This window comes from Crinia signifera, chromosome 4 (genome assembly GCF_055691185.1).
Source record: "Crinia signifera chromosome 4, ASM5569118v1, whole genome shotgun sequence".
Classification (NCBI taxonomy): Eukaryota; Metazoa; Chordata; class Amphibia; order Anura; family Myobatrachidae; genus Crinia; species Crinia signifera.
In genome coordinates this window covers 10,491,342-10,517,518 of record NC_139220.1, presented here as the reverse complement: position 1 = coordinate 10,517,518, position 26,177 = coordinate 10,491,342, and the positions used below count along the sequence as shown (strand labels likewise).

General features: G+C 46.6%; 1 protein-coding gene across 1 annotated transcript; it reads right to left on the bottom strand.

The window, feature by feature from the left end:
- Positions 1–222: 222 nt before the first annotated feature.
- On the bottom strand, positions 223–25,802 carry A4GALT (alpha 1,4-galactosyltransferase (P1PK blood group)). The gene is made up of 3 exons (XM_083181049.1): positions 25,629–25,802; positions 1,260–3,414; positions 223–819 (listed from the first exon to the last, which is right to left on the bottom strand). Exon 2 carries the CDS (start codon positions 3,385–3,387, stop codon positions 2,338–2,340), a length of 1,050 nt encoding a protein of 349 aa, XP_083037175.1. The 5' UTR covers positions 3,388–3,414; positions 25,629–25,802; the 3' UTR covers positions 223–819; positions 1,260–2,337.
- Positions 25,803–26,177: the final 375 nt, after the last annotated feature.

Here is a 26,177-nt window from a genome sequence, read left to right as displayed (position 1 = left end):
TCAGGATTCGGGAGGTACGATCGTTCCAAGTTTTATGCAAGACCTTTTAAGTAACTGGTATAAAAACCGGTCAGCCACATTGAGCCTCCACCATGGGTCCTCAAACTGCGGCCCTCCAGATGTTGTGAAACTACAAATCCCAGCATGCATTGCCACAGTTTTGCTATAAGGAAGTGTTAAAACTGTGGCAAGGCATGCTGGGATTTGTAGTTTCACAACATCTGGAGGGCCACAGTTTGAGGACCCATGCTCCACACCTTGAAAAAGGGCTGTTCACAGCCTGAAACGCATTGGTGAGAGGAGGTGACGCCTGGAATCTTGTTGGTTTTTGTGCTGCGAGTCATCTTCAGATCTTTGGGGGACCCTTCCATCCGGATAGGAAGGTCACCTGAACAACTCGCAAGTACCAGGTGTCTTCCCTGTCTATATATTTTATGGAATTTTTAACCTGTTTTATGGAGTATTGGACTTTGTTTGGAAAATAAAGCATTTTCTACGGCTAATCGGAGTGGATGATTACCAGCGCCATAAATTGGGGAGTGACCCGGTGAAAGATACCTTTCAAGGAATATGATCTTTGGTGAGTGTTTAATTCAGCGGTTGCCCGCTGTGGAACTGTGGTCTCGTTGCATTACATCTGTATGCTGTACCAGAGAGGATTTAAAGGAACCTTGACGTGCCTATAGGGCGCTGATTACAGGTCAGTTAACGGCGTCTTATTTAGGACGACCAGATGGAAGAATTGGAAATAGCGTGACGCCCAGCTTAAGGGTTAAATATCCAACTAACGACTGGTTCCACACAGTGGGGATACAGCGCCTATGATCAGTGGCGTAACTATATAATTTGCGCCCCCCCCTCCAAATTTTTTCGGCGCCCCCCCCCCCCCCCCCCATACTCTTACCTGACGGTCACTGTCCCGTCCAGTCTCCCTCAGTCACCGCTGCGCTGCTGCCCGGCCGCATCTGCGTCACTGTCCCGTCACTCGCTCCCGGCGCCGGCTCCTGCTGATAATGAAAAGTGACTCTTAGAAAATGGCTGCCAAAACTGTCTGCAATACGGGGGCAGCCATTTTTTAAGTGTCACTTTTCATTATCAGCAGGAGCCGGCGCCGGGAGCGAGTGACGGGACAGTGACCGCAGATGCGGCCGGGCAGCAGCGCAGCGGGTAACTATAGCACCGCAGCCCCCCAGGCGCCCATAGTTACTCTGCACCTCCCCGCCATGGCGGGGGCTGCGGAGGCTTAGTTACGCCACTGCCTATGATCACCCGTTATTGGTTGCTTGTTACTGCGCTGTTCAGTGGCATACATTTAATTACAAGCCCACAAGTTCCATGTAATGGGAATTATACGCTATTGAGTGGCGCATAGTGGCGCATGGTGGCGCTGGAATGTTTGCATCGCTAGAACTTTGCTGCTCCGCCGTGGCCAGTCGCTCCATGCACAGGGCAGCCGACCGGGACGCTGGCAGAGAAAGGTGCTCCCTGGATGCACTGATTGGGGATTACACAGAACCAGAGCATGCTGTTCCTGTCTCCCAGTCTGCAGCCAGGGAATGGACATCTGCATGCTGATTGGTTAATGGCTGGAGCTATCCACCAATCAGAGTGCAGCATTCTCTACCTGCCTCCCATCCGACAACCAGACAGTGAATGGCCATCAGCAGCATGCTGATTGGTGGATGTCTGGAGCTATCCACCAATCATTGTGCAGCATTCTTTACCTGCATCCCAGCCTGCAGCCAGACAGTGAATGGCTATCGGCACTCTGATTGGTGAATGGCTCTATGTCAGATACAATGCAACATGTGTTATGGCAAGAGGTGGATTGGCCATACGGTCAACAGGGAACTTTCCTGGTGGGCTGATGTACCTCCAAGGCTTGTTTCGTGTGCCAATATGTGGTCCTGCTTTTCAGACAGCCCACTGCCCTCATAACACTGCCCTGTTTCTATTGATTCTGTTATTCAAATACAAAAACTCTGCCGTACGGTGATGCTGCCATCGCTTCACGGTGCTGCTCACGTTGGGCCACTTCCACAAAAATTTCCAGGGCCACTTTTTTAGTTCTCAATAAGCCCTGGGTTATAGCAGTAGTCTATTCATAATAAACAACATACAATGTGGTCATTAATGCCCATCCTGCTATTAAATAGCGAGGGTGATACAGCGGGTTTGATCCTATCATCTGTAGCCATCCTAGTTCTGCTGGCCAACTCAAGGAACCCAAGTATGGATGACAGCACACCCACATGTGTTCACGAAAGTATTGTCAGATTTGATGTCACCGTTCTATGATGGGGGATATTGTTGACATGACTTTGTTTTTATATCTTCTCAGAGATACAGCTTCATTAAAGTGTTGGTTGTAGGGCAGTACTGTGACTGAAGCTGCTCCAGAAATGATCCCACGTTCAACCGCCTGCCTTTACTTTTCTTGTTCCAGAGATGCACGCCGTAACTGTTCCGCAGTAGCGTCTTCAACTCCTCCGGGTCGATAGCCTGAAAATACTTTTTCCAGTCCTGCCATTCCACAGGATAGAAGGACTCTTTGGGCAGCACACTCACCCCTCTGCACCTCGTCTTGTCCCTCAGCCTGTGGATGGAACACCACCTCTTAAACACTCGCGTCAGGAGTTGGGGCCCCTGGTGGCCATAGAACCAGTAACTGTACCTGGCGACAAAGTCCTCCATACAGAGTTCGATGAACTTGTGCTGAGGACGGAAGGTGAGGAAAGCCCCGTTGATTGTATACAAAGATTGGACGGACATCGCGTTCGTAATGTTCTCCAAATTCTTAAGGATGACAAAATCTGTGTCCAAGTAGATGCCACCCAACTTCCAAAGGACGGCCAAGCGGCTGGCATCGGAAAGCGTTGCGTAGTCCACTAATTCCCAATTGTTTTCCACCGCAGAGTACCAAGCACTTAGCGGTGTGTTGGAAAAAAGTTTCTCGAAGTCCAGGGGCAAAAATTCTACATTAGAGAAGCAGCTGAGAAAGGAAATGCCAAAGTTTTTGGGCAGCGGTCGTTTTTGGCCAGTTAGGCCCTTCATCAGTATGGTAATCTGTGCCTGGGGATTGGTCCGCACTGCAGATTCCACCGCGCACATAGTTTGGAAGGTTGGACTAGTGTTGTCTGAAGTTTCTATGAAGAAGATTCTACCACCAGCTTTGGATGTGCGAGAGACATTTCTTACCGCGGGAACGGTATCCGGACATGTCACCACTCTTGGCAAGAGCTGTAACGGAGGCTCTTCCTTGACCAGGTAGGTGAACTTTATATACAGGATGAGAAATAAGAACAGAAAACTAAATGAGGCTACAGAGATTGCCCTGGACTTGGCGATCATTGTTGATGTAGCGGGCAAGCCCTTAAAGGATTGCATCTCTTAGATCAGATGGTTTCCATGTATCTGAAAGAGATAAGAAAGACAACATAAGAAGGGTCCATCTGTACAATCAAATGCATTTTTCAAACTCATGTTAATTATATTGGGAACCGATGGTTGAAAAAAAAAATTGAATTGAGGACCCATCGTATTGCAGCTGCCTGGTTTGTGGAAGATGGGCAGAATTGTTTTACCGTTTCGCATAAATGCGGTAAACCCGAATGCGTGGCGGAATATTATATATAGTACTATTGTATATTTCCGGTTTATCTGTGGAAGAAGGTTCCGCAATTCAGCTAAAGTTCCAGGTTGATACCGTACAAGATTTATAGCAGCTGGATAAGTCTTCTATTCACTGAAATGTTGGCATTGATTTATTCCAGTTTCAGGAACTGTTTGTAAGAATTAAATATCACACCAAAAAAAAAAAAAAATGGCGGCACTGCGCCGCTGGATACCATCAGAATAAAATACTAATGTATTAAGCATAACAAGGGTTACACTAGAGCAATAATTCAGCGTATATAGGGCAAATATTTCCGGTGTTTCAGGCCAATGATCACCAATTAACCCGGCTCACCGGGGGTTCATTATCTCACAGGAAGATCTTAATTAAATGTACCTGTAACGTGCCAGCGCAGCTTCCCACACCCACTATCCTTATCTCATTAAGGATCAACCGTAGGTTGGTGATTAGAGATTGGAGCGATGAGGAAACTCCGAAGCAATGACCTATGTACTATCGTCACAAGACACCAATAATTGTACTACAATTATGTCAAGGCTCGGTATAATAAATGTAAAGGCTCGGTATAATAAATGTAAAGGCTCGGTATAATAAATGTAAAGGCTCGGTATAATAAAGTTTTCAGCAAAAGTCTGACACACGAAAAAAGTCGATCTTTTTTTTTAATCTTGTTTTCATCCATGTGGACTCCGATTGGGAACAATAAGGTGTGTGAACATGAAAAAATGCATGTTGACATTTCACGTGTCAACCATTGTCACGTCAACCTTTTGTCATTGTCAGCCTTGTGCGTGTCAAACTTTTGGTTTAGTCTAGACAGGGCCGCCGACAGGGGAGGTGCCCTGGGTACAGCTGCCCACAGCCCCACACCCAGCCTCCCTCACCCGGCGCCGGCGGCCAGGCATGCACAATACACAGTGCAGCCTGCAGAGCACCGAGCCTAGGACACAGAGGAGCTCGGCGCTCTGCAGGCTGCACTGTGCGCTCCGGACCTGACCGGGGAAACTGAAGGAGCCGGCGGACGTTGCCGCGACATGATGGTAAGTAATGGGGACGGGGTAGGGGGAGGCAGGGTGCTGGCAGGTGGGGGCGGGCGCACGGGGGGGGAGTGCGGCCGGGAGTACGGCGCTGTGCTGTACCTGTAGGTCAGTCCCAGGCCTCAATATTTCTAGTGGCGGCCCTGGGTCTAGATATACTATTGATGGTATATCTATACGCTAACATCCTGTCATCCAGATGCCCTTGGTACATAGGGGTGATTCAGGGCCGTTCGCTAAGCTGCTGTCTTTCAATACTTAGCAAGCAGCTTAACGCTGGCCGAGCCCCCCCCCCCCCCTCTTCAGTCAGTCTAAACAAACTTTTATTTCCGTCGGAGTCTGCCGAAGAGGGGGCGGGAGCTGGTGTCATGTGACCTCCTCCCTCCCCTGCCCGTGGGAACGCCTCGGCAACTGTAATAGCCGCCAAAGGCTTTAGCACAGAGGGCGCGTATTTCGCAAATACACGCCTGCGCAGACCCCCCCCCCCCATCGGAACAGGGCCAAAGTCTGCCCCTTCTGAACAGACCTGAATTAGGACCATAAGGCCCAAACAAGGCACTCATCTTACGGGATACGGTCATTGGGTCACCAGCAAGTTGTTAGACGGTCATTAGGTCGACATGCAGGAAGGTCGACATGAGTCTAGGTCAACAGGGTCATTAGGTCGACAGGGTCATGCGTTTTGCTAAAGATTGAGCTGACAGGATAAGATATCATCATCTTCACTTTTTCCCATGTGTGTACGTATTCAATTGCTGCATATTCCACATTTGCATGTACACCTCCCTACTGAACTTTCCAGGGGCCTATGTGGGTGCGGCTGCATCCGAATCAGCATCACCCCCAGACATTAGCACCATAGTTAGTGAGAACATTTAGGGGAATCCGGCAAATGACTGGTCAGGCCAAAGGGGCGAATCCGGCTGCAATTGCTTCGCCACCTTCACATCAAACTAAATTTCCCCGTAAGGCTGAAACTATACATTAATCATTATAAAATCAGTATAATGGTAGAGAATGACACCCTTTTAATCATTTTATTATTATTAATTTATTCTCAGTAAAGAGTAAATAACTCTGATAAACATCAATAGTTCTTCCAGCCAAACGCCTGGACTCGCTTACCTATCAGCGTTGGTGATGTACGATAAGCTGGTGTCACCACTCAGGAGTCCGCCGTCGCAGTGATAAGCTGGTGTGTCAGCGCTCAGGAGTCCCCCGTCAGAGTGATAAGCCGGTGTGTCAGCGGACACATAAAATTACTTTTTCATTAATGGCCGATACTTTCTGCATTTGACTGGGTCTGCGATGGGGTCCAATGTGGCCCCATCGTACCCCAACGCATATATGTTTCAGGCGAAACGTGTACTATTACCCCAATAATATTTTGAAATAGATCAAGTTTTATGCTAATATACTGATGACCTGTTCATTATTTTGATAAGAGCAAATGAGCAGTTTACTCATTTTATAGATTTGTATAATGTCTCTGGACATCCAAATAAGTTTACAGGCGTTGCAATTCCGGGTTCATGGCATGAGGCTGCTTGCACCGGCGCTCCGCCAGACCCTGCCAGCAAACACCTTCTAAAGGCTTCTCCAGCCTCCAGTTGTGTTGTTGTGTCTTCCTTCCTTCCTGAGTTGTGTTCCTTCCTTCCTCCCTTCCTGAGTTGTGTTGCTGTGTCTTCCTTCCCTCTTTTTCCCTCCCCTCCCCTTTCCTATTGCATACTTCTTATTGTCGCAGATTGTGAAATGTCCTCGATTACTGAAATTGTTCTCCTATACGACTTGAAAATAGGTTCATGGAACATCGGCGGTTTCAATTCACCCGCCAAGAGACGTAAGGTTTTGATACACCTGAACAAAAAAGGTGTAAAGCTAGCCTTCCTGCAGGAATCCCACTTTATCCCCTCTGAAAATAATTAAACTTAACATTCTGGGCTGTAAAGTCATTGGTTCCAGCCAATATAACTCAAAAGCCCGGGGAGTTGTCCTTTCTTCTTAAACTTGGTATTCTATACAAAGGGGGAAATTTACTAAAGGAAATTTGTAAAAAAAATAGGTGTATTTGTATCCAGAAATACACTTATTTTTGACATTTACTATCCCGAAAATACGGCAAATCGTATTCGTATTGATGTGCTATCAATACGAATACGAATTGCCGTATTTTCGGGATAGTAAATGTCAAAAATAAGTATATTTCTGGATACAAATACACCTTTTTTTTACAAATTTCCTTTAGTAAATTTCCCCCTTTAAAGTCTCTGGCCCTGAAGGACGGTTCCTTCTCATCTCCCTCACCATACAATCCAAACCATTTACTCTCTGCAATGTTTATGCCCCAAATGCGTTCTCTAAACCTTTTCTTTTTCTTTTTTTTTTATTGAGTCTTTATTTAAATTTTTCATGATACAAAACAAAAAATTATTAAAACCCGACATTACATACATCACATACATATACTACAAACAATACACATTGCATTCCATGACTTATGATTCTGAATCCTTGAACCTAAGGGGTCCTGGGGGGCGGAGAACTAGGGGGGGGGGGGGGGGGAAGACTAACCGGGTGACCGGGAAATCCGATGGAGTTTTGGAAGGAGAAAGGATGTTGTCCTCTTTTGATTTTTATTGTATATATTTTTTTTGTTTGTTTTGTTTCCTTTGGCATTTAACTGGGATTGTCCGTCTCCCCAACAATCCTTTTTCATGGGAGATGTAAAGTGCTTTTGCTAGATAGATGAAATGTATACCCACTTACCGTGGGAATAGTGCATTAGAGAGGGGGGATATGGATTATGATTCACCCGTCAGGAGGGGGATATAGTTTCTCTGTTGTCTGGGTAGCATCACTTTAACCTGGGATAATTTTCAAAAGGTACAAGAAGTATATTGAATAGATAATACACCACACATGTCATCAACATAAACTCTACTGTGTAAATATCTGGAAAATGTATAGCAAACAAATCTTCCTTTTTAACTGAAGATCGATGTCCGTGACAGTGAAAATATATATACAACCCCCCCTTTTTTTTTCCTCCCCCCCCCCTCCGAATTAGTAATTACTTCTAAGAATAATAACTTATACTCCTGTAAATTTATACCATTTAGATTGGTGCCATTGGTGCCACTGGTGCCAAATAACGTGAAATTTAGTAAGCTCCCCCTTCGAGGCGTAATAGTATTTCTCGTGCTCATATATTGTATTTACTAAATTAATCCATTCTATAAATACCGGGCCCATTTTGGCCATCCAATGCCGTGCAATTATCATTTTGGCCGAGGCCATGAGGTTTATTAGAAGAGAGAGCTGCTCTCTAGACGAGTGTTCTTCTTGCCAAATCCCTAAAACCATTTTTTTAGCCGTGAGGATATCCCGTGGTGTCCCTATATCTACCAAGACCTGTCGAATCTTATCCCAAAATTGACCTACTAAATTACATGACCATATCAAAAGCCAAAAGGCAGCCCCCGACTCCTCGCACTTCGGACACCTATCAGAAGCTGCTCCTGCCATTTTCAGTAAGCCTACCGGAGTTATATATGTCCTACGAAGCACATTAAATTGAACCTGTTGAATGTTTTGGTAGAAAAGGTTTAGAGAGTGTTCTCTAAACCTTTTCTACCAAAACTCCAAGCTCAACCATCCCTAAAACTACCCACTCCCTTGATTATCTGTGTGGACTTTAACCTGGTTTCCTCTCTCATTATGTACTGGTCCATGAACTCCACAACCACCCCTAAACTTCCCAAATATGGCATCCCAGCCTTCTCAGAAAGCTTGCAAAATGTAGATGTCTGGCCAGCACTTTACCTTACGGCAGGCATTCCCAACCACGGTCCTCAAGGCACACTAACAGTGCAGGTTTTAGTGATACTATTTAAGTCACCTGTGCTCAAGCCTGGACATCTACAAAACCTGCACTATTGGTGTGCCTTGAGGACCGTGGTTGGGAATGCCTGCCCTATGGAGAGGGAGTTTACCTGCCTTTCTGCAGCCCATGCCACCTTCTCCAGGATTGACTATATTCTCCATACTCCCGTTGGTTAGCAGCACAGACATAGACCCCATCAGAACAAAGCTCTGGTCTTGTGTCTATTGGCCTTCCTCCCATGTCACCAGCATCCCGTGTGTGGAAATTTTTCATCATATCTTGCCATATCCCACAAATTCTAATCCCGCTTACAATCCATCTGGGACTCGGACAATCTCACACACCTGGAAAACGACCCTACTCTATTTTGGATGGCAGCTAAAGCTGTAATTCGAGGTAAAATTATTTCTTATGTTGCTAACTTAAACAAAAAATGGTACTTATGTACTAACTGGGCTGCCGATTTTGAAATCGGGTCCATCGCATCGCATCCGACCATATCGCATGCGATGGACCCGATTTTTCCATAGGATTCAATGTTAAAATGGACTGAGTCCATTTTAACATGGAATTCAATGGGAAAAGGGGTCCTTTTCATACCCCTACTATCCAAGTGGGTATGGAGTTGGATATAAACCTGTGGCGAGCGTAGCGAGCCACCGAGCCCGAAGCGTGGCGAGCGTAGCGAGCCCCACGAGGGGACACAGAATACCGTCCCCTCGCCACGCTTCGGGCTCGGTGGCTCGCTACGCTCGCCACGGGTTTATATCCAACTCAATGCCCACTTGGATAGTAGGGGTATGAAAAGGACCCCTTTTTCCCATTGAATTCAATGTTAAAATGGACTCAGTCCATTTTAACATTGAGTCCTATGGAAAAATCGGGTCATCGATCGCATCGCATGCGATATGGTCCTATGCGTTGCGATGCGATATGCCTTAAGTTAAGGCATACAATCAAAAAATCGGCAGCCCAGATAATACATAAGTACCCAAAAAATATACTTCCTCTTACTTAGCGATACAGACAACATTGACGTCAGCCTATCAGAAATATAAATCCCGACCTACTACTTCCGCTAAATAGTCTTATGAAGACTATTTGCAAACACTGGGTGACAAACACCTCTTCTCCGCTAACTATCTGTTCCACAGGTTTGGCAATAAGACAGGAAAGATTCTCTCTAATTTATTTAATGGCTCTCGCGCACCCATGATAGTCCAACCCCTAAAAAATTCACATGGTAGCCTCACCACGAGCGATGGAGAAATTGCCGAGCTTCTTTGTAATTTCTATACTAAACTCTACACAGCCCCCCCACACACACCTACCCCCCCCCCCCCCAACCTCTCCCACCCTCATTTTGGAGCTCACAGACTCTTCCTCAACTGTCTGTAACGTCAGTAAGTACTTTCTTAGACCCAGTTATGCAAGATAAATTCGAGAAGACTATTGAACAACTAAAGAACGTCAAAGCCCCTGGGCCAGATGACTTTAGCATAGATTTTTAGAAAATCCTCCTCCCCAAAGTATCCCCCATCCTTACCTCATTCTTTAACTGCATCCAAACCTCTGAGTACCCCCCTCCACATTTTAATTCAGCAACTCTAAAAGTTCTGCCTCTACCGTGCAGAGACCTGGCCATTCCCGCCTCCTATCGACCCATTTACTTGCTCAAACTTGATGATAAAGTTTTCACCAAAATTATAGCCGACAGACTTAAACTTCTTCTTCCATCTATCATCCACCCCGACCAAACCAGTTTTATTTGGGGGCGACACTCTGAACTCAACGTCCGCAAAGCCCTGAGTCCTCCACCCCCCCACCCCCCCATACCAATCCGATGCTTGTACCTTGATGCTGAGAAGGCCTTCGACCTTGTTGATTGTGATCACCTGTACGCGACTCTCCTAGGGCTTTCTCCACATCATTCGTAGAATCTATCACAACCTTACACCAGAATAGCATGCAATGGTCTCCTCCCGCTACTTTTTGCCATCGCTCTAAAACCCCTTGCTGTAGCCCTGTAACCTATTCTCTGGTATACATTGTCCCTATTGAAATTAAATTGTCCCTTTTCGCCGATAACATACTCCTCTTCATTTCTGACCCTTACTCCTCGATCCCTGAAATACTGAGACTTATTGACGCCTTCCGATCCCGATCTGGATATCATTAATCTTGATAAATCCGAACTTCTCCATTGCCATAACTTAGACACACACACCTCTGCCTTTCTATCCACCCTTCCCTTCACCATAGCCAAATCACATATTAAATACCTTTGGAGTCCACATCCGTGATCTTTCCACACTCTATTCTATCAATTACAATCCCGCGCACACTAAGATATCCTCCATGATGGAAGATTGGCAACTATTACCGATCTCCTTATTTTATATTATGCAGAAGCTTCCTCTCAAGTTGTCCAACACTGACATAACTAAAATTCATAAATCTCTTATATATTTGGCTACATCTGTCACTCAAAGTGTGTCTGACCCTCTAACGCTGGGTGGAGCCTCTGACTCACATGACAGAGAACCAGCCCAGTGAGCCCACAGTCATAGGAGGGACACATTGCTCTGCTCCTGCACTTTCCTTTTAATGTATGATTGCCATCACCTGTGTTGAAGCACCTTTCCTATCAATTAACCTGTTCAACACAGACGGAGGTAATCATACATTAGGAAGAAGTCCAGCGGCAGAGCATTGTGTCCCTCCTGGCATGGGTCATGTTGGGAGGTATGCACAGTGCCAGCAGCGGTGTAGCTACGTGTCACGATGCCCGGAGCAAGGGCATGTTTTGCTCCCCCCCCCCCAATTTGTAAGCAGACTGCCACCTTTTTTCCCTCACCCCCCCCCCCCCCCAATTTGTAGCAGGGCAGCAATGTGAGATATACTGTTGTGCGATATACTGTTACAGTATATACAGAATATAATATACAGTAATACATACGGTTATATATAGATAAGGAAGCACAGGGCAGCCGCACAGGGGTCCTTGCTACTCACCGTCGCAGCACTACCGCTCCTGCCTCCCCATGCGCTGCGCTCTGTGTACAGTACCGGGACGGGAGTGTTGGCACACAGAAGAAGGGCGGGTGGGCGGCACACAGAGAAATGGCCAGCGTGGGCGGCACACAGAGGAAGGGTGGGAGAATGGGTGGACGCAGAGGTGGAGCATGCGAGTTGTGGGCCCAGGTGCAACAATATGCTTTGGGCTCCCCCAACACACACCAAAATAACATAGCATATTTTGTTTACTTTAAATTGGCCATTATACATTATGCCACACACTGTAGTGCCTAGTACATTTTTTGCTGCACATGCCCATTGCACATTATGCCATACATGTAAGGCCCATTGCACATTACGCCACACTGAAATACCCATTACACCTAATACCACACACAGTATTGCTCATTAAACATTATGCCACATATGTGCGCTTACCTACATGCTCGTTGCTAGGACTTACATGCTCAATGCCAGGGTTTAAATGCTCCTTGCCAGGCGGTTACATGCTCCATGCCACGCAATTACATGCTCATTGCCAGGGGTAGCAACATGCTCATTGACTGGGGGATTACATGCTCATTTCCCTGGGGGGATAACCTGCTTGTTGCCTGTGGGATTACATGCTTGATTCCCGTGGGATTCCATGATCGATTCCCGTGGGATTCCATGATCGTTGCCTGGAGATGCAGGCACAAGTCATGTCATTGATTCCGGAATCCGCAGGTGTAGAGAGATAGAGGGGATGTCGGGGAGAAAACGGGGAATAGAGGATTTGAAAGAGAGGGGAGGGAAAGGGAAGGAGGTAAGGGAGGGAGATGGAAGGGGGTAAGGGAGGGAGATGGAAGGGGGGAGGGAAAGGGAAGGGGATAAGGGAGAAAGAAGGAAAGAGGGGAAGGAGATGGAAAGGGAGAGGGAAGGAAGGGGGGAGAGGTAAGTGGGGCAGCAGAGCAAAGGGGGTGAGGAGGAAGAAGGGAGAGCAGTGTTGTGAAGATGTTGAACACAGTCACCAGCAATGACAGCCCCGGGTCTTCTGCTCCTGCACATGCTCCCCAGCTCCTTCTCTCTGGCGATGGCTCTGCTGCAGCCTGCACATTAAACAAGAAGCCACCCGGTCTCCTTCTGCCATTCTCATGCTCCATGGTGCCAGCTCCACGGCAGCCTTCACAGTCAACACTGCGCCGGCAGGTCTCCTCCTGCGCCGCGGTGCACAGTCCCCAGCTCCTGCTGAATGGATTGGAGCCAGGCAAATGAGCTGTTGGCGGTAAGCATCTGAGAGTGAGTGGCCGGGATTACTGTCTCTCGCTGATGACGGCCAGCAGCCGCCGCACTTAAACATTAAAAAAACAGCAGCGGGCCCCATTAACTTCTCGGTGCACTGCACCACCAGAAGTTCTGCCCCTTGGCGGACGGGTGGCACACAGAGGGTGGGTGGATGGGCAGCAGACAGAGGGTGGGCGAGTGGCACAGGTGCCTTTGCAGTGCACGGCTCCAGCTGCGCTGCACCGCCAGAAGTTCTGCCGCTGGGCTGACGGGCGGCAAACAGAGGCCGGCGGACGGGTGGCACACAGAGGGTGGTCGAGCGGCACAGGTGCCTTTGCGGTGCACGGCTCCGGCGCCATATTAACTCTCTGCGCCCGGAGCTCGTGCTCCACCGGCGCCACCCTCGCTACGCCTCTGAGTGCCAGACACCCTCTGCCTCCCCATGTTACCCAGCAAAGACACAGCTACTCACCAGACACACCAGGTGAGCGCCCCCCGCCGCCCCCCCTCCCGTGATTCGCGGGGCCCCTCCCACGATTTGCACGCTCCCCCGCGAACCCCCCCCTACCGCAATTCGCGGCACCCCCCCCCACGATTTGCGGCAACCCCAGCCCCCACGACCCCCCCCTCCGGCGATTCGGGGCACCCACCCCCCCCCGCGTCCCCCCCTTCTGCGATTCGCTGCAACCCCCCGCGCCCATCCCCCGCGACCCTCCCGTGATTCGCGGCACCCCCCCTGATCCCCCCCTCCCGTGATCCGCGGCAAACCCCCCGGCCCCGTGTCCCCCCCTCCCGCGATTCGCTGCAACCCCCGCGCCCACCCCTCCCGCAATTCGCAGCACCCACCCCTGCGACCCCCCCTCCCCCAATTCATGGCACACAACCCCCCCGCCACCCCCCTCCCGTGGACACCCCCCACCCCCCCCCCCAGCCGCCGTGATTCACAGCAACCCCAGGATCAAATGGCACATGCAAAACACTGACACGGCTATGGTCGACGATGAAAAAGGTTGACATGAGTTTTTGAAGATTTATTTTTCATTTTAAGAATGTTTTCATATTCATTCTCATGTGTCGACATGGTCACCAATGAAGTGCCACACTTATGTCAACATTTACACGTGTTGACCTTTCTGTGTTGAATTTTTCTTGTGGCAATTTTTTTCCAGTGACAACTATGTGCACGTCAACCTAGACATCATCAACCAATTCTTTGTCAGATCTTTTACTGCTACTATTACTGTTCATGTAAATGCATTCTGAATGACAGCAACATTCTACCATCCTTCTACAAGAATATATAACCAACAAGGTTGATTCATCGCGCCCCGTGCCCCCCCTCCCGCAAATCGCGGACCCCCCGCGCACCCCCCCTCCCGCGATTCACGCCCCCTCCCACGATTCACGTCCCCCCCGAGCACCCCCCTCCCGCAATTCGCAACCCCCCCTCCCGCAATTCACGCCCCCTCCCGCGCTTTGCGGACACCCGCCCACTCCCGCGATTTGCAGGCACCTGCGCCCCATCCCTCCCTTGATTCACGGCACCCCCCGTGCCCCTCCCGCAATTCACGGCACCCCTAAGCCCCTCTTTAGTCCCCCGTATACTCACACACCCCTATCACTACCCAGCTTCCTGCTCTCATGAACCGTAACTTCCATCACTGGGGAGTCGCTGACGCTGTTTTGCCCACATGCCCCTATCATGCCTCATAGCCCAGCCTCCTGCTCTCATGCACCCTAACTCCCACCCAGTAGGAGGAGACACTGACTCAGGGCCACCCTCCTGTACTGCCACGCTGGACCCTCACCCACTGGCAGAAGCTGCACAGTATCTCCCACCCTCCTCTTTAGTCCCCCTTATTCCCACACACCCCTATCACTACCCAGCCTCCTGTTTTCCTGTGTCGTGACCTCCGCCAGTGGGGAGCCGCTGACTCAAAAACACCCTACTATACTATTGCACACACACACACACCTAAACAACATGCACACACAGCCCCCCCACCCACAAATGTCACTGTACCATCCACACTATCAATGTACATCTTTCTCTGTAACCGCTTATTAATTAAACAAAACAATACACACCCCCCTTCCAAATCATATGCTCTCTATGTAATACATTTCACCTATAACTCAAGTTGCAATACAGGCATCTTACATACAATTCTAACCATATTTCTCACAATACAAACGTTCACAAATTAAGGGGGTGCAGCCCCTTACGACGGTGTGAAGAGCGCCCGTAGGGCGCGATGAATCACCTAGTCAATACATAAATTCCTATGAAAAAAATAAAAATAAAAAAAACACTAAACCCAGGCTAGCCTTATCTAAACTCATGAAACCCAGACAATTTGGCGGAATTAGGGTTCCTACTTTTTTAGTTTACATTTTGGCTACACTATTCTGATGTATTTCTGACTGGCTGACCTTTTCCATCCTTACTCTCCTTCACCTCCCCTCCTCAGGCCATCCCAACTGATATCAAGACCAACATCCTTTATCGTGACGTGTACTACAACTGGCACTACGCAAACCGCAAACTACTTTGGAACCCACTACTGACTCTTCGTGTCCCCATTTGGGGCAATCCCCCCCCCCCCCCCCCCCCTCTCTCACTAACACATGGTTTCGTACTTGGAAAGATAAAGGCCTCACTGAAACCTCGCAGGTCTTTGATCCCGGTGGTCAGATGAAATCGTTCTCACAGCTTCGTCAGGAATACCAGTTGCCACCCAGCCATTTCTTTATGTATCTCCAGACCCGAAATTATTTAACGACCCTCCAACCTAACAGACCCCCACTGTCCGAGTGGCTCATGATGGATCCATTGCAGAGAATTATTACTAATTTCAAAACTTCACCATATAGAACTGGACCCCTCTATTATTTGCTCACTGAACGAAACTCCCAACCTCACTGGCACATAATTCACTTCCAATGGTCCTCTGACATCCGCTCTATGACACCCCCCACCACTCTTAGTACCAATTTTGCTTTAACAATGAAAATCCTTAATTTGTCCTACCTGCAGGAAGTGCTTTTTAAAACCATCCAAAAGGTTTACATCTCCCCAACATGTCTGTCTCATTTTGTCCCAACAGTCACAGGGGAATGACCCAAATGTCATATCTCCAAGGCCTCCTTTTATCACTGCTTTTGGGAATGTGGGAAAATCAGACGCTTCTGGAATAAATTGAAACAGAGGGTGAGTGTGGACCGGAGTGGAGCTAGGATGGACCCCTCCGAGACACACCTCCTGGCGCTCAGTAGTTTTGATTAGGTTCCAATGAACTAAATGAATAAATAATGGAGTTTTACAGCTGCAGCATGCACTTCTGTGAGCCCTTCTAGACTCACATTAGAAAAGAAAAAATTGGGGGAGTTGAAGTGAATTGCGCTGCTGATTTAATAATTAATAATAAGAACACACTGGTTTGGCTGTTTAAAAAATGGATGCTGGACACACTGTTACTTTTGCAAATTTTATATTGAAAAAATATATATAAATAATACATAGACACACATTTGTTACATTACATAAAAACAATACTAAAAATTATTCATGAATTGGGATCCCAGTATTATAAGCTATAATGGCTTTTCGCTCTGTGGTGAGCCAAGGTTTCCTCTGTAGCGTGGAGAACGGTTGATGTGGACAGCCGATTGTCGGCAGCGAGGAGGGAAGCTGCACTTCAGCTGGGGGTTAGAAACAGAGTCAGCGGTGATCCGAAGGTGAGCCTGTGCTGCGGTGGTCCCGGTTAGCGTGGAGCGGCTGAATGCCGGCAGCGTGAAACGGGCTGCGCTTCAACTATGAGTCAAGCTGGGGGTTTGGTTAATGGATCTCCGATTCAGATGTGATGATGACGTCAACGCGTTTCGTTCCCGTAGTCAGCTGGGAACTTTTTCAAGACGAGTGTTGAAAAAGTTCCCAGCTGACTACGGGAACGAAACGCGTTGACATCATCACATCTGAAGTACAGATGAAAACGCTTCAAATAATGTGCATCAACGGAAAATCGGCTAGGATTTCGGCCAAATCTGGTGTATACAGATTTTACAAAAAAATGGGGTGCCTACATTGATTCGCTACCCCAAGCCACGCAAGCCCAAATATTTTCGGTCTTTGAAACCACTGAGTGGTTCCTGCATAGGTGACTATTGACTTCATAGATGTGATACCTACTCTTTTCACAATCTGCGTAACATAGTTTACTCCATTGGGGCTCATCCTCCACTGCCAACCTCCCCTATCCAATTGCGGTGAGTGTCAACGTAAAAAATGACAAAAGGCTTATGTCATGTTTTATTTTTTCTCTCTCTGTATTTGTATTCTTGAAAAGTTGTGTAATAATAATATCACAGATTTTCTTCAATAAAAAAAAAAAGAAGGGGGGGTTATTTAGACCTTATCGCACGACTACTAATTCGCAGGCCAGGCAATTATCAATAGACTGTGCTAGCGTACGGGTCGTAGTACGCATGAGTAAGGCCGAGGGGGGGGGGGGGGGGTGCAAATTAGGTAGTTACGCCACTGCCCCCTGCTCATTTGCCCGCAGCATCCACTGTGATGAACTTGGACGGGCGTGCAGACGGCCGGTGACGGCAGGCAAATAATACAGTCAGGGCTTAAAGTGGTCATGCAGAGGTAGGGGAACTACTTTCTCAGGGCCAATGTTAGGGTTTTTGGCATGCCCCTGCAAACTAGAATGCTTTCCTGTGAGAATTACTGTGCAGGGCCAATGTGGAGGTTACAATGTTCCACCTCACCATTAGAGGTGGTGCAACTCAGTTCCACCCCGTTCCCCCTCACTTTAACCCCTGAATACAGTACAGTTCCCCTGTACCTTCCTGTCCCGTCTCCAAGTGTGCGCCTAGCCACACTCACGCCAGGCCACGTGCCCACCCACACTCACATCTGCATGTAATCCCTGTGGAAATGATCATGTATTTCCCTGCATTGAGCGTGTAACCCCCTGGCAACGAACATGTAGGTAAGCAGCAGTTATGTTGCATAATATGTAATATGGCAACGAGCATGTGACACCCCCTTGCAATGAGCATGGAACCCCTCAAGAAGCATGTTACCCCCCCCCCTGGCAACAAGCATGTTATTCCCCCTGGCCACAAGCATGTTACCACCCTGGCAGCAAGCATGTTAACCACCCTCCATTACGCTGTGTGGCAATATCTATGTAATGGGCATTACGCTGTGTGGTAATATCTATGTAATGGGCATTACGCTGTGTGGTAATATCTATGTAATGGGCATTACGCTGTGTGGTAATATCTATGTAATGGGCATTAAGCTGTGTGGTAATATCTATGTAATGGGCATTACGCTGTGTGGTAATATCTATGTAATGGGCATTACGCTGTGTGGTAATATCTATGTAATGGGCATTACGCTGTGTGGTAATATCTATGTAATGGGCATTACGCTGTGTGGTAATATCTATGTAATGGGCATTACGCTGTGTGGTAATATCTATGTAATGGGCATTACGCTGTGTGGTAATATCTATGTAATGGGCATTATGCTGTGTGGTAATATATATGTAATGGGCATTAAGCTGTGTGGTAATATCTATGTAATGGGCATTACGCTGTGTGGTAATCTATATGTAATGGGCATTACGCTGTGGGGTAATTTCTATGTAATGGGCATTACGCTGTGTGGTAATATATATATGTAATGGGCATTACGCTGTGTGGTAATATATATGTAATGGGCATTACGCTGTGTGGTAATATATATGTAATGGGCATTACGCTGTGTGGTAATATATATGTAATGGGCATTATGCTGTGTGGTAATATATATGTAATAGGCATTATGCTGTGTGGTAATATATATATAATGGACATTATGCTGTGTGGTAATATATATGTAATGGGCATTACAGTGTGTGGTAATATATATGTAATGGGCATTACGCTGTGGGGTAATCTATATGTAATGGGCATTATGCTGTGTGGTAATATACAAGGTATATGTAATGTGCATTATGCTGTGTGGTAATATATATGTAATGGGCATTAGGCTTTGTGGCATAATATGTAATGGGCATTACGATGTACGTAATGCTGGCACAGTGTGTCTAAGGGGCTCTAGCTGGCACAGTGTGTGTAAGGGGCTCTAGCTGGCACAGTGTATGTAAGGGGCTCTAGCTGGCACAGTGTGTGTAAGGGGCTCTAGCTGGCACAGTGTATCACTTATATCACTTTTATTGATAAGGGGCCCCACAATTTTGTTCTCCAGCACCGTCACAGGCCTTAACCTGTCCCTGCTGCAGGACGGGGTATACTGTACCTCATCGCAGGTTTCTGCAACTTAGCCGAACAGTGATCAGATCTGAAACCCCCTGTGTTATGGAGATGCACCAAGTGCATTGTTTGGATGTGTTGGTTCCACCTGATGGGGGCGTCAGCGGTACTACCCTATACAGTAACCCGCACACAGGAATACATTGTCGCATGCCCAGAGCTTCCACCCCAAAACACTCAAATATGGTTAAACAGTCATAGTTTTCGTGGGCTAGACCGATCTGTAATGTACATCTAGATGGCAGTGGAGGGGTGGCCCCACTGGAAAAAGAGAGGGGGGAGAGAGAGGGGGGAGAGAGGGGAGTGATGCAGTGGTGTAAGTTCGTCCCAGTTGCACACACCACCTTGTAATAATATATATTACGTATATTATGTTTAAAATAAAGTGTGACGTCTATGGTCCTGCTAGGAGGACCACATAACCATTATCAACGGCTTTCAATTAAGTGATTCAAACTGGCAGGGGAGGAGAGGTGCCCCCTTGGAAGCAGGAGCCCGGCGGCACATACCTCCATTGCCTCTGCTAATCTATATAGCTATCTATGAATAGTTATGCAAGCGGTATTTGTATTTCAGGTTTCCCATCTAAGCTGAAGGCCAGGGTGGAACTACCATAGGTGCAAGGGGTGCAGCTACTATGGGGCCCAGAGCTGAAGGGGGGCAGTCCTCTGCCTGGGCAGTTCTCTAAGTTAGAAATCTACTAAGTGAGAAAATACAAAGTGATATTACTTTTAAAGAACAGTTTAAAAAAACAGTTATCCTGTTATCCCTGAATATGGATTGATTATTTGTTTCTCTCTTCTCACAGGTATGTGACTTTTCATTTGTCCGTACTACAAGTACCAGCGCTCTGCATATACTCCTATTGAGGTCTTGCAGTAATTATTCCATGTATGTGACTTTTCATTTGTCCGCACTACAAGTACCAGCGCTCTGCATATACTCCTATTGGGGTCTTGCAGTAATTATTCCATGTATGTGACTTTTCATTTGTCCGCACTACAAGTACCAGCGCTCTGCATATACTCCTATTGAGGTCTTGCAGTAATTATTCCATGTATGTGACTTTTCATTTGTCTCCACTACAAGTACCAGCGCTCTGCATATACTCCTATTAAGGTCTTGCAGTAATTATTCCATGTATGTGACTTTTCATTTGTCCGCACTACAAGTACCAGCGCTCTGCATATACTCCTATTGAGGTCTTGCAGTAGTTATTCCATGTATGTGACTTTTCATTTGTCCGCACTACAAGTACCAGCGCTCTGCATATACTCCTATTGAGGTCTTGCAGTAATTATTCCATGTATGTGACTTTTCATTTGTCTCCTGACATCACTTTTAACTGCTAATCTGAATTATGGCAATTGCAGAACCAGTGTTGTATTGTTAAGGATGTTTCTAGCCTTTGCATAACCTGTTTGAAGCTGTTGTCAGTGAGGCCTAATTTATTGGGGTATATATTTTTGGCTAGTGTTTATTTAAAACAAGCTAATTGATGTCCTTTGATTAGCTGGTCATGTGACCTCAGCTGTAGCCTCTTCTAATCAGACTTGGTATATATCTTCACTTATTAGGCAGTCCTCTGCCTGGGCAGTTCTCTAAGTTAGAAATCTACTAAGTGATATTACTTTTAAAGAACAGTTAAAAAAACAGTTGAACAACATCAAGCAAGGTAAATACAATATACATTATTACATCATGCTCACCAAACTGCTACTTCTCATTTCATTACATGGAATTTTCACCTAACTTCACTCATCCTGTAATCTCCCTGACACTCACCACTCTGTGCACATTGCCTCTTCTATTAGTCACTCCCCTCTTCTAAACACTCATGAGCTCTTTACTTACTTCTCTACTTGTACTTTCACATCCACATCCCACCAACAATACAAGAAAACACAAACATCCACCTTTATTTATCTCTCCTTTCTAATCTTATTAGCTGGTGACATATCACCAAACCCAGGCCCAAACCACCTGTCCCACTCAGAGTTTACTGGTTGTATGCCTAGAAATTCTGCTAACCTCACAAATATCACATGCCTCCCACCACACTCCAAACAACTTAAAATGTGCCCTATTGAATGCACGCTCTGTTTGCAATAAATTAACATCCATCCATGACCTCTTTATCTCTCACAAATTCAACCTGCTGGCAGTTACAGAAACCTGGCTCACACAATCAGACACGGCCTCGCCTGCAGCACTGTCACATGGTGGTTTCCACTTCACTCACACCTCCAGGCCTGGTAACTGTAAAGGAGGTGGGGTTGGTATATTACTGTCACAAGACTTCACATACTCAGTTCTACCATCTGCTCCTTCACTCACATTTACATCATTTGAAGTTCACTCTATTGGGGTTTTTTCCCCTTTCTCTCTGCGTGTTGCTGCTATCTATCGCCCACCTGGGCTTCCCAAAACTCAATATCTAGAAGATTTCTCTGCCTGGCTCCCCCATTTCTTATCCTTTGACATCTCCACTGTCATCCTGGGTGACTTCAATATTGCTATTGACAGTCCACCATCTTTGCATGCTTCCAAACTCCTCTCTCTAACCTCCTCTCTCGGCCTCTCCCAGTGGTCTGACTCCTCTACTCATGAGGAAGGCCACTGCCTTGACCTTGTTTTCACCAGGCTGTGCTCAGTCTCTGATTTTACTAACACTCCCTTCCCTCTCTCTGATCACAATATCATTACCCTCTCACTCTCTTCCATTACCCCAAGCTCACTGACACTGAAATCATGCAAGCCTACTCTAACCCGCAGAAATACTAATGCAATTAATTTTCCACAACTTTCCACCTCCCTGCAACAACAGCTCTCACTAATTTCTACATTTACCTCTCCTGACTCTGCTGTTTCCCACCTCTACCAGACTCTTGAAACAGCCCTTGATGACGTGGCTCCAGCTACCCATTACACCCCACGTAGGCTTAGATGCCAACCGTGGCACACCAAAACAACAAGACAACTACGAAATCAGTCACGTAAAGTAGAACGCCAATGGCGCAAATCTCGTAATATTACTGATTTCCTTACATATAAGACTAGCTACCACTCCTACTGCAAGGCTTTGGACACTGCCAAACAAACATACTACCAATCTCTCATCTCTTCTCAGGCCACCAACCCTAAGCGACTTTTTAACACCTTTAAGTCTCTTCTGTACCCTCCCCCTCCTCCCCCACCGGCTACCATCAGTGCACAAGAACTTGCCTCCTACTTTAAGGACAAGATTGATAACATCCGAGATGAAATGGTATGCTCTTCCACAACCTCTAACCCTCTTTCTTTCCCACCTGAACCCTCTGGCACTTTCTCTTCATTTGAGCCCACAAATAAAAAGGAAGTATCCGCACTCTTCTTATCCTCTTACTATACTACCTCTCCTCTCGATCCTATACCTGCGCAAGTCATTAAAAATCTATCTGCTTTGATTATTCCAACCTTAACTAAAATCTGCAATCTCTCTCTTACTACTGGTACTTTTCCTTCTCTGCTCAAACATGCAGTGATAACTCCTATTCTAAAAAAAAACAGAATTCTGACCCTAACTCTCTCTCTAACTATCGTCCTATATCTCAGCTCCCATGCCTCTCCAAGCTACTGGAGAGACTTGTCTACTCTTGCCTCACAAACTTTCTTAACTCTAACACCCTATTAGACCCACTTCAGTCAGGTTTTCGCTCTCAACACTCCACTGAGACAGCACTGACTAAAGTGGTGAATGATCTGGTAACGGCTAAGTCTAAAGGCCATTACTCACTACTTATTCTTCTTGATCTTTCTGCTGCATTTGACACAGTCGATCACTCTCTTCTCTTACAAACACTACACTCCCTAGGTCTTAATGATACTGCCCTTTCCTGGTTCACATCTTACCTATCTGATCGCTCTTTCAGTGTTCGCTTCTCTAACTCTACTTCCTCTTCATTACCTCTGTCAGTCGGAGTTCCGCAAGGTTCAGTCTTAGGTCCTCTGCTCTTCTCAATCTATACCTCCTCTCTTGGCAAACTAATCAGCTCTTTCGGATTTCAGTATCACTTGTATGCTGATGATACTCAAATCTATCTATCAACCCCAGAGTTGTCACCAGTGGTTTTGGGTCGAGTTTCTGATTGTCTCTCTGCCATCTCATCTTGGATGTCTTGTCGCCAACTCAAACTCAATATTTCCAAAACGGAATTACTTATATTCCCACCAACTAAGAACAGTTACCATCCTGACATCTCCATCGCTGTTGACAACTCGATAATCTACCCTACCCCACAAGCTCGTTGCTTAGGGGTCATCCTCGACTCTGAACTGTCCTTTCTTCCCCACATTCAATCTGTCTCCAAATCATGTTACATGCATCTAAAAAACTGTACTTATGTAGTATCTGGGCTGCCGATTTTCTGATTGTATGCCTTACCTTAAGGCATACAATCAGATGCGATGCGATTCGATGCGATTTTGCATAGGATTCAATGTTAAGAAGGTCCTGTTCATTTCCCCACTATCCAAGTGGGCATAGAGTTGATTTTATATAGCGTGGCGAGCGCAGCGAGCCACCGAGCCCGAAGCGTGGCGAGCGAAGCGCGCCCCGCGAGGGGACGCATATTTCTTAAAAAGTATTCTGTGTCCCCTCGCCACGCTTCGGGCTCGGTGGCTCGCTACGCTCGCCACAGGTTTATATCCAACTCCATGCCCACTTGGATAGTGGGGAAAGGAAAAGGACCCCTTTTTCCCATTGAATTCTATGTTAAAATGGACTCAGACCATTTTAACATTGAATCCTATGGAAAAATCTTGACCATCGCATCGCATACTATTTGGTCGCATGCGATGCGATGCGATCCGATTTCTAAATCGGACGCCCAGATACTACATAAGTACCTAAAAAAAAAATATCCAAAATACGACCCTATCTCACACAAGACACTACCAAATCTCTTATCCATGTACTCATTATATCCCGCATTGATTATTGCAATAGTCTCCTAACTGGTCTTCCCAAGAACAGACTCTGACCACTGCAATACTTTCTAAATGCTGCTGCTAGGCTGATCTTCCTTGCAAGACGCTCATCGTCTGCTGATCCGCTCTGCCAGTCCCTCCATTGGTTGCCTGTATATTACCGTATTCAATATAAAACACTTCTACTTGCTTATAAAGCTATTAACCATACAGCACCAGCATATATCTCTGCACTTATCACAAAATATCTCCCATCTCGACCACTCCGCTCTGCACAAGATCTGCGTCTTTCTTCTGCACGGATCACTAGCTCCCATTTACTATTACAGGACTTTCATCGGGCTGCTCCCATCGTATGGAATGCCCTTCCACGCACATTAAGACTCTCCACAAGTCTCCAAACTTTCAAGCGTTCCCTGAAAACTCACCTCTTCAGGCAAGCCTATCATATTTAAGTTCTACATGCATAACCCTCCGAGGCACTTATGTATTATATAGCTTCCCTTCTGGATTTGTAACTGCTATGCTATTACTGGTGCCTGTCCTTATGTTTCCCCCCTATATCCCTATAGATTGTAAGCTTGCAGCAGGGCCCTCCTACCTCCAAGTCTGTCTGTTGTTAACCAGTTTGTCTTATCACTGTCTACTATTGTAAAGCGCAACGGAATCTGCTGCGCTATATAAGAAACTATAAATAAATAAATAAGGGGGGCCATCTTTGCTGTCTAAGTAATATGTTATACATACATTTCTTACCATCAGTTGCTCAATAGGGGGCCCTTACAAGGTTTTGCTATGGGGCCTGTGAATATCTGGTTTTGCCCCTGGCTGCACTATATGGGGACTGTGATACTGTACGGAATGAAGACTCCGTGTCCGGTTACATCCTAGTGAAGGATCTTTAGCAGTTTTACTGGAAATTAATATTATTATTTTTACTATTCCAAAAATAACCCAGAATTGCATTGCACGTAATCCTTCCCTACAAGCTACAAGTGCTGTTACCTGTTCCAGTAAGTGGTTCCCCTGTACGGTTACTATATCGTATGATATATAACACACAGAGGTCTGATTCTGACCAGTTAGCAAGGCAGCAATTCTTAGAGAAAACCATGCTGCACTGCTGATGGGGCAGATGTAACAGGTGCAGAGAGAGTTAGATTTGGGTGAGGGGTGTTCAAACTGAAATCTAAATAGCAGTGTAAGAAAAAAAAAAAAAAACAGCCAGTATTTATCCTGCACAGAAACAATAACTCCCCCAATCTCTGCATATGTTACATCTGCCCCACCTGTAGTGCAGCATGGTTTTGTCCATTTTGAGAACAAATTTGCCCTGTGATCAGAATTGAGTCCTATACTGTCACTATATATAAGGCACATACCGTAGGAGCTATGGAAAGCTGGTATATAAGGAAAGGTAAGAAACACAGCACATCGGCAATACACCTGGCCAGGTGCAGGACAGGAGGACAGGACACAGAGCGTATCCTACCTGATGTAGCAGCAGCCACCTGATGGAAGGGAACGGTGCTTTCATTGATCCAGTGAGTGGTGTGGAGCCAGCATCTGCTGTCAGGTAACACATGATATCACACCTGTACAGCTGCTTCCCTGAGCTGGGACACACCTCCATACACTGACACAGGGCCCTGAGGGTGGTGTCAGATTCAATAGCTTTCTGTGTCCTGCCAGATAATCTCCCAGGTCCTGTTATTGGATAAATACAGTCACACAAAGTTCTTTCGTGGTTGAGTTCAGTGGACGAAGCCGAAAATTGGGGATATAGAAAAGCAAAGGCTGTAGTTATGTGCGCGCTCCAGAAAAGGGGTGTGTGGCCACTCAGAAGGGGGCATGTCCTTGAGTGTAGTGTAGTGTACCCCTTATACACATTATGCAACACGGAATGAGACAAAATTCACATTATAACACTGCAGGTTGAGTGTCCCTTTATCCAGATATCCTGAAACCGAAATATTCCAAAAAAACGTAGGATTTCAGAATATTGTGACTGAGTCTGGTGGATATCAGAAGCGATGGTGCG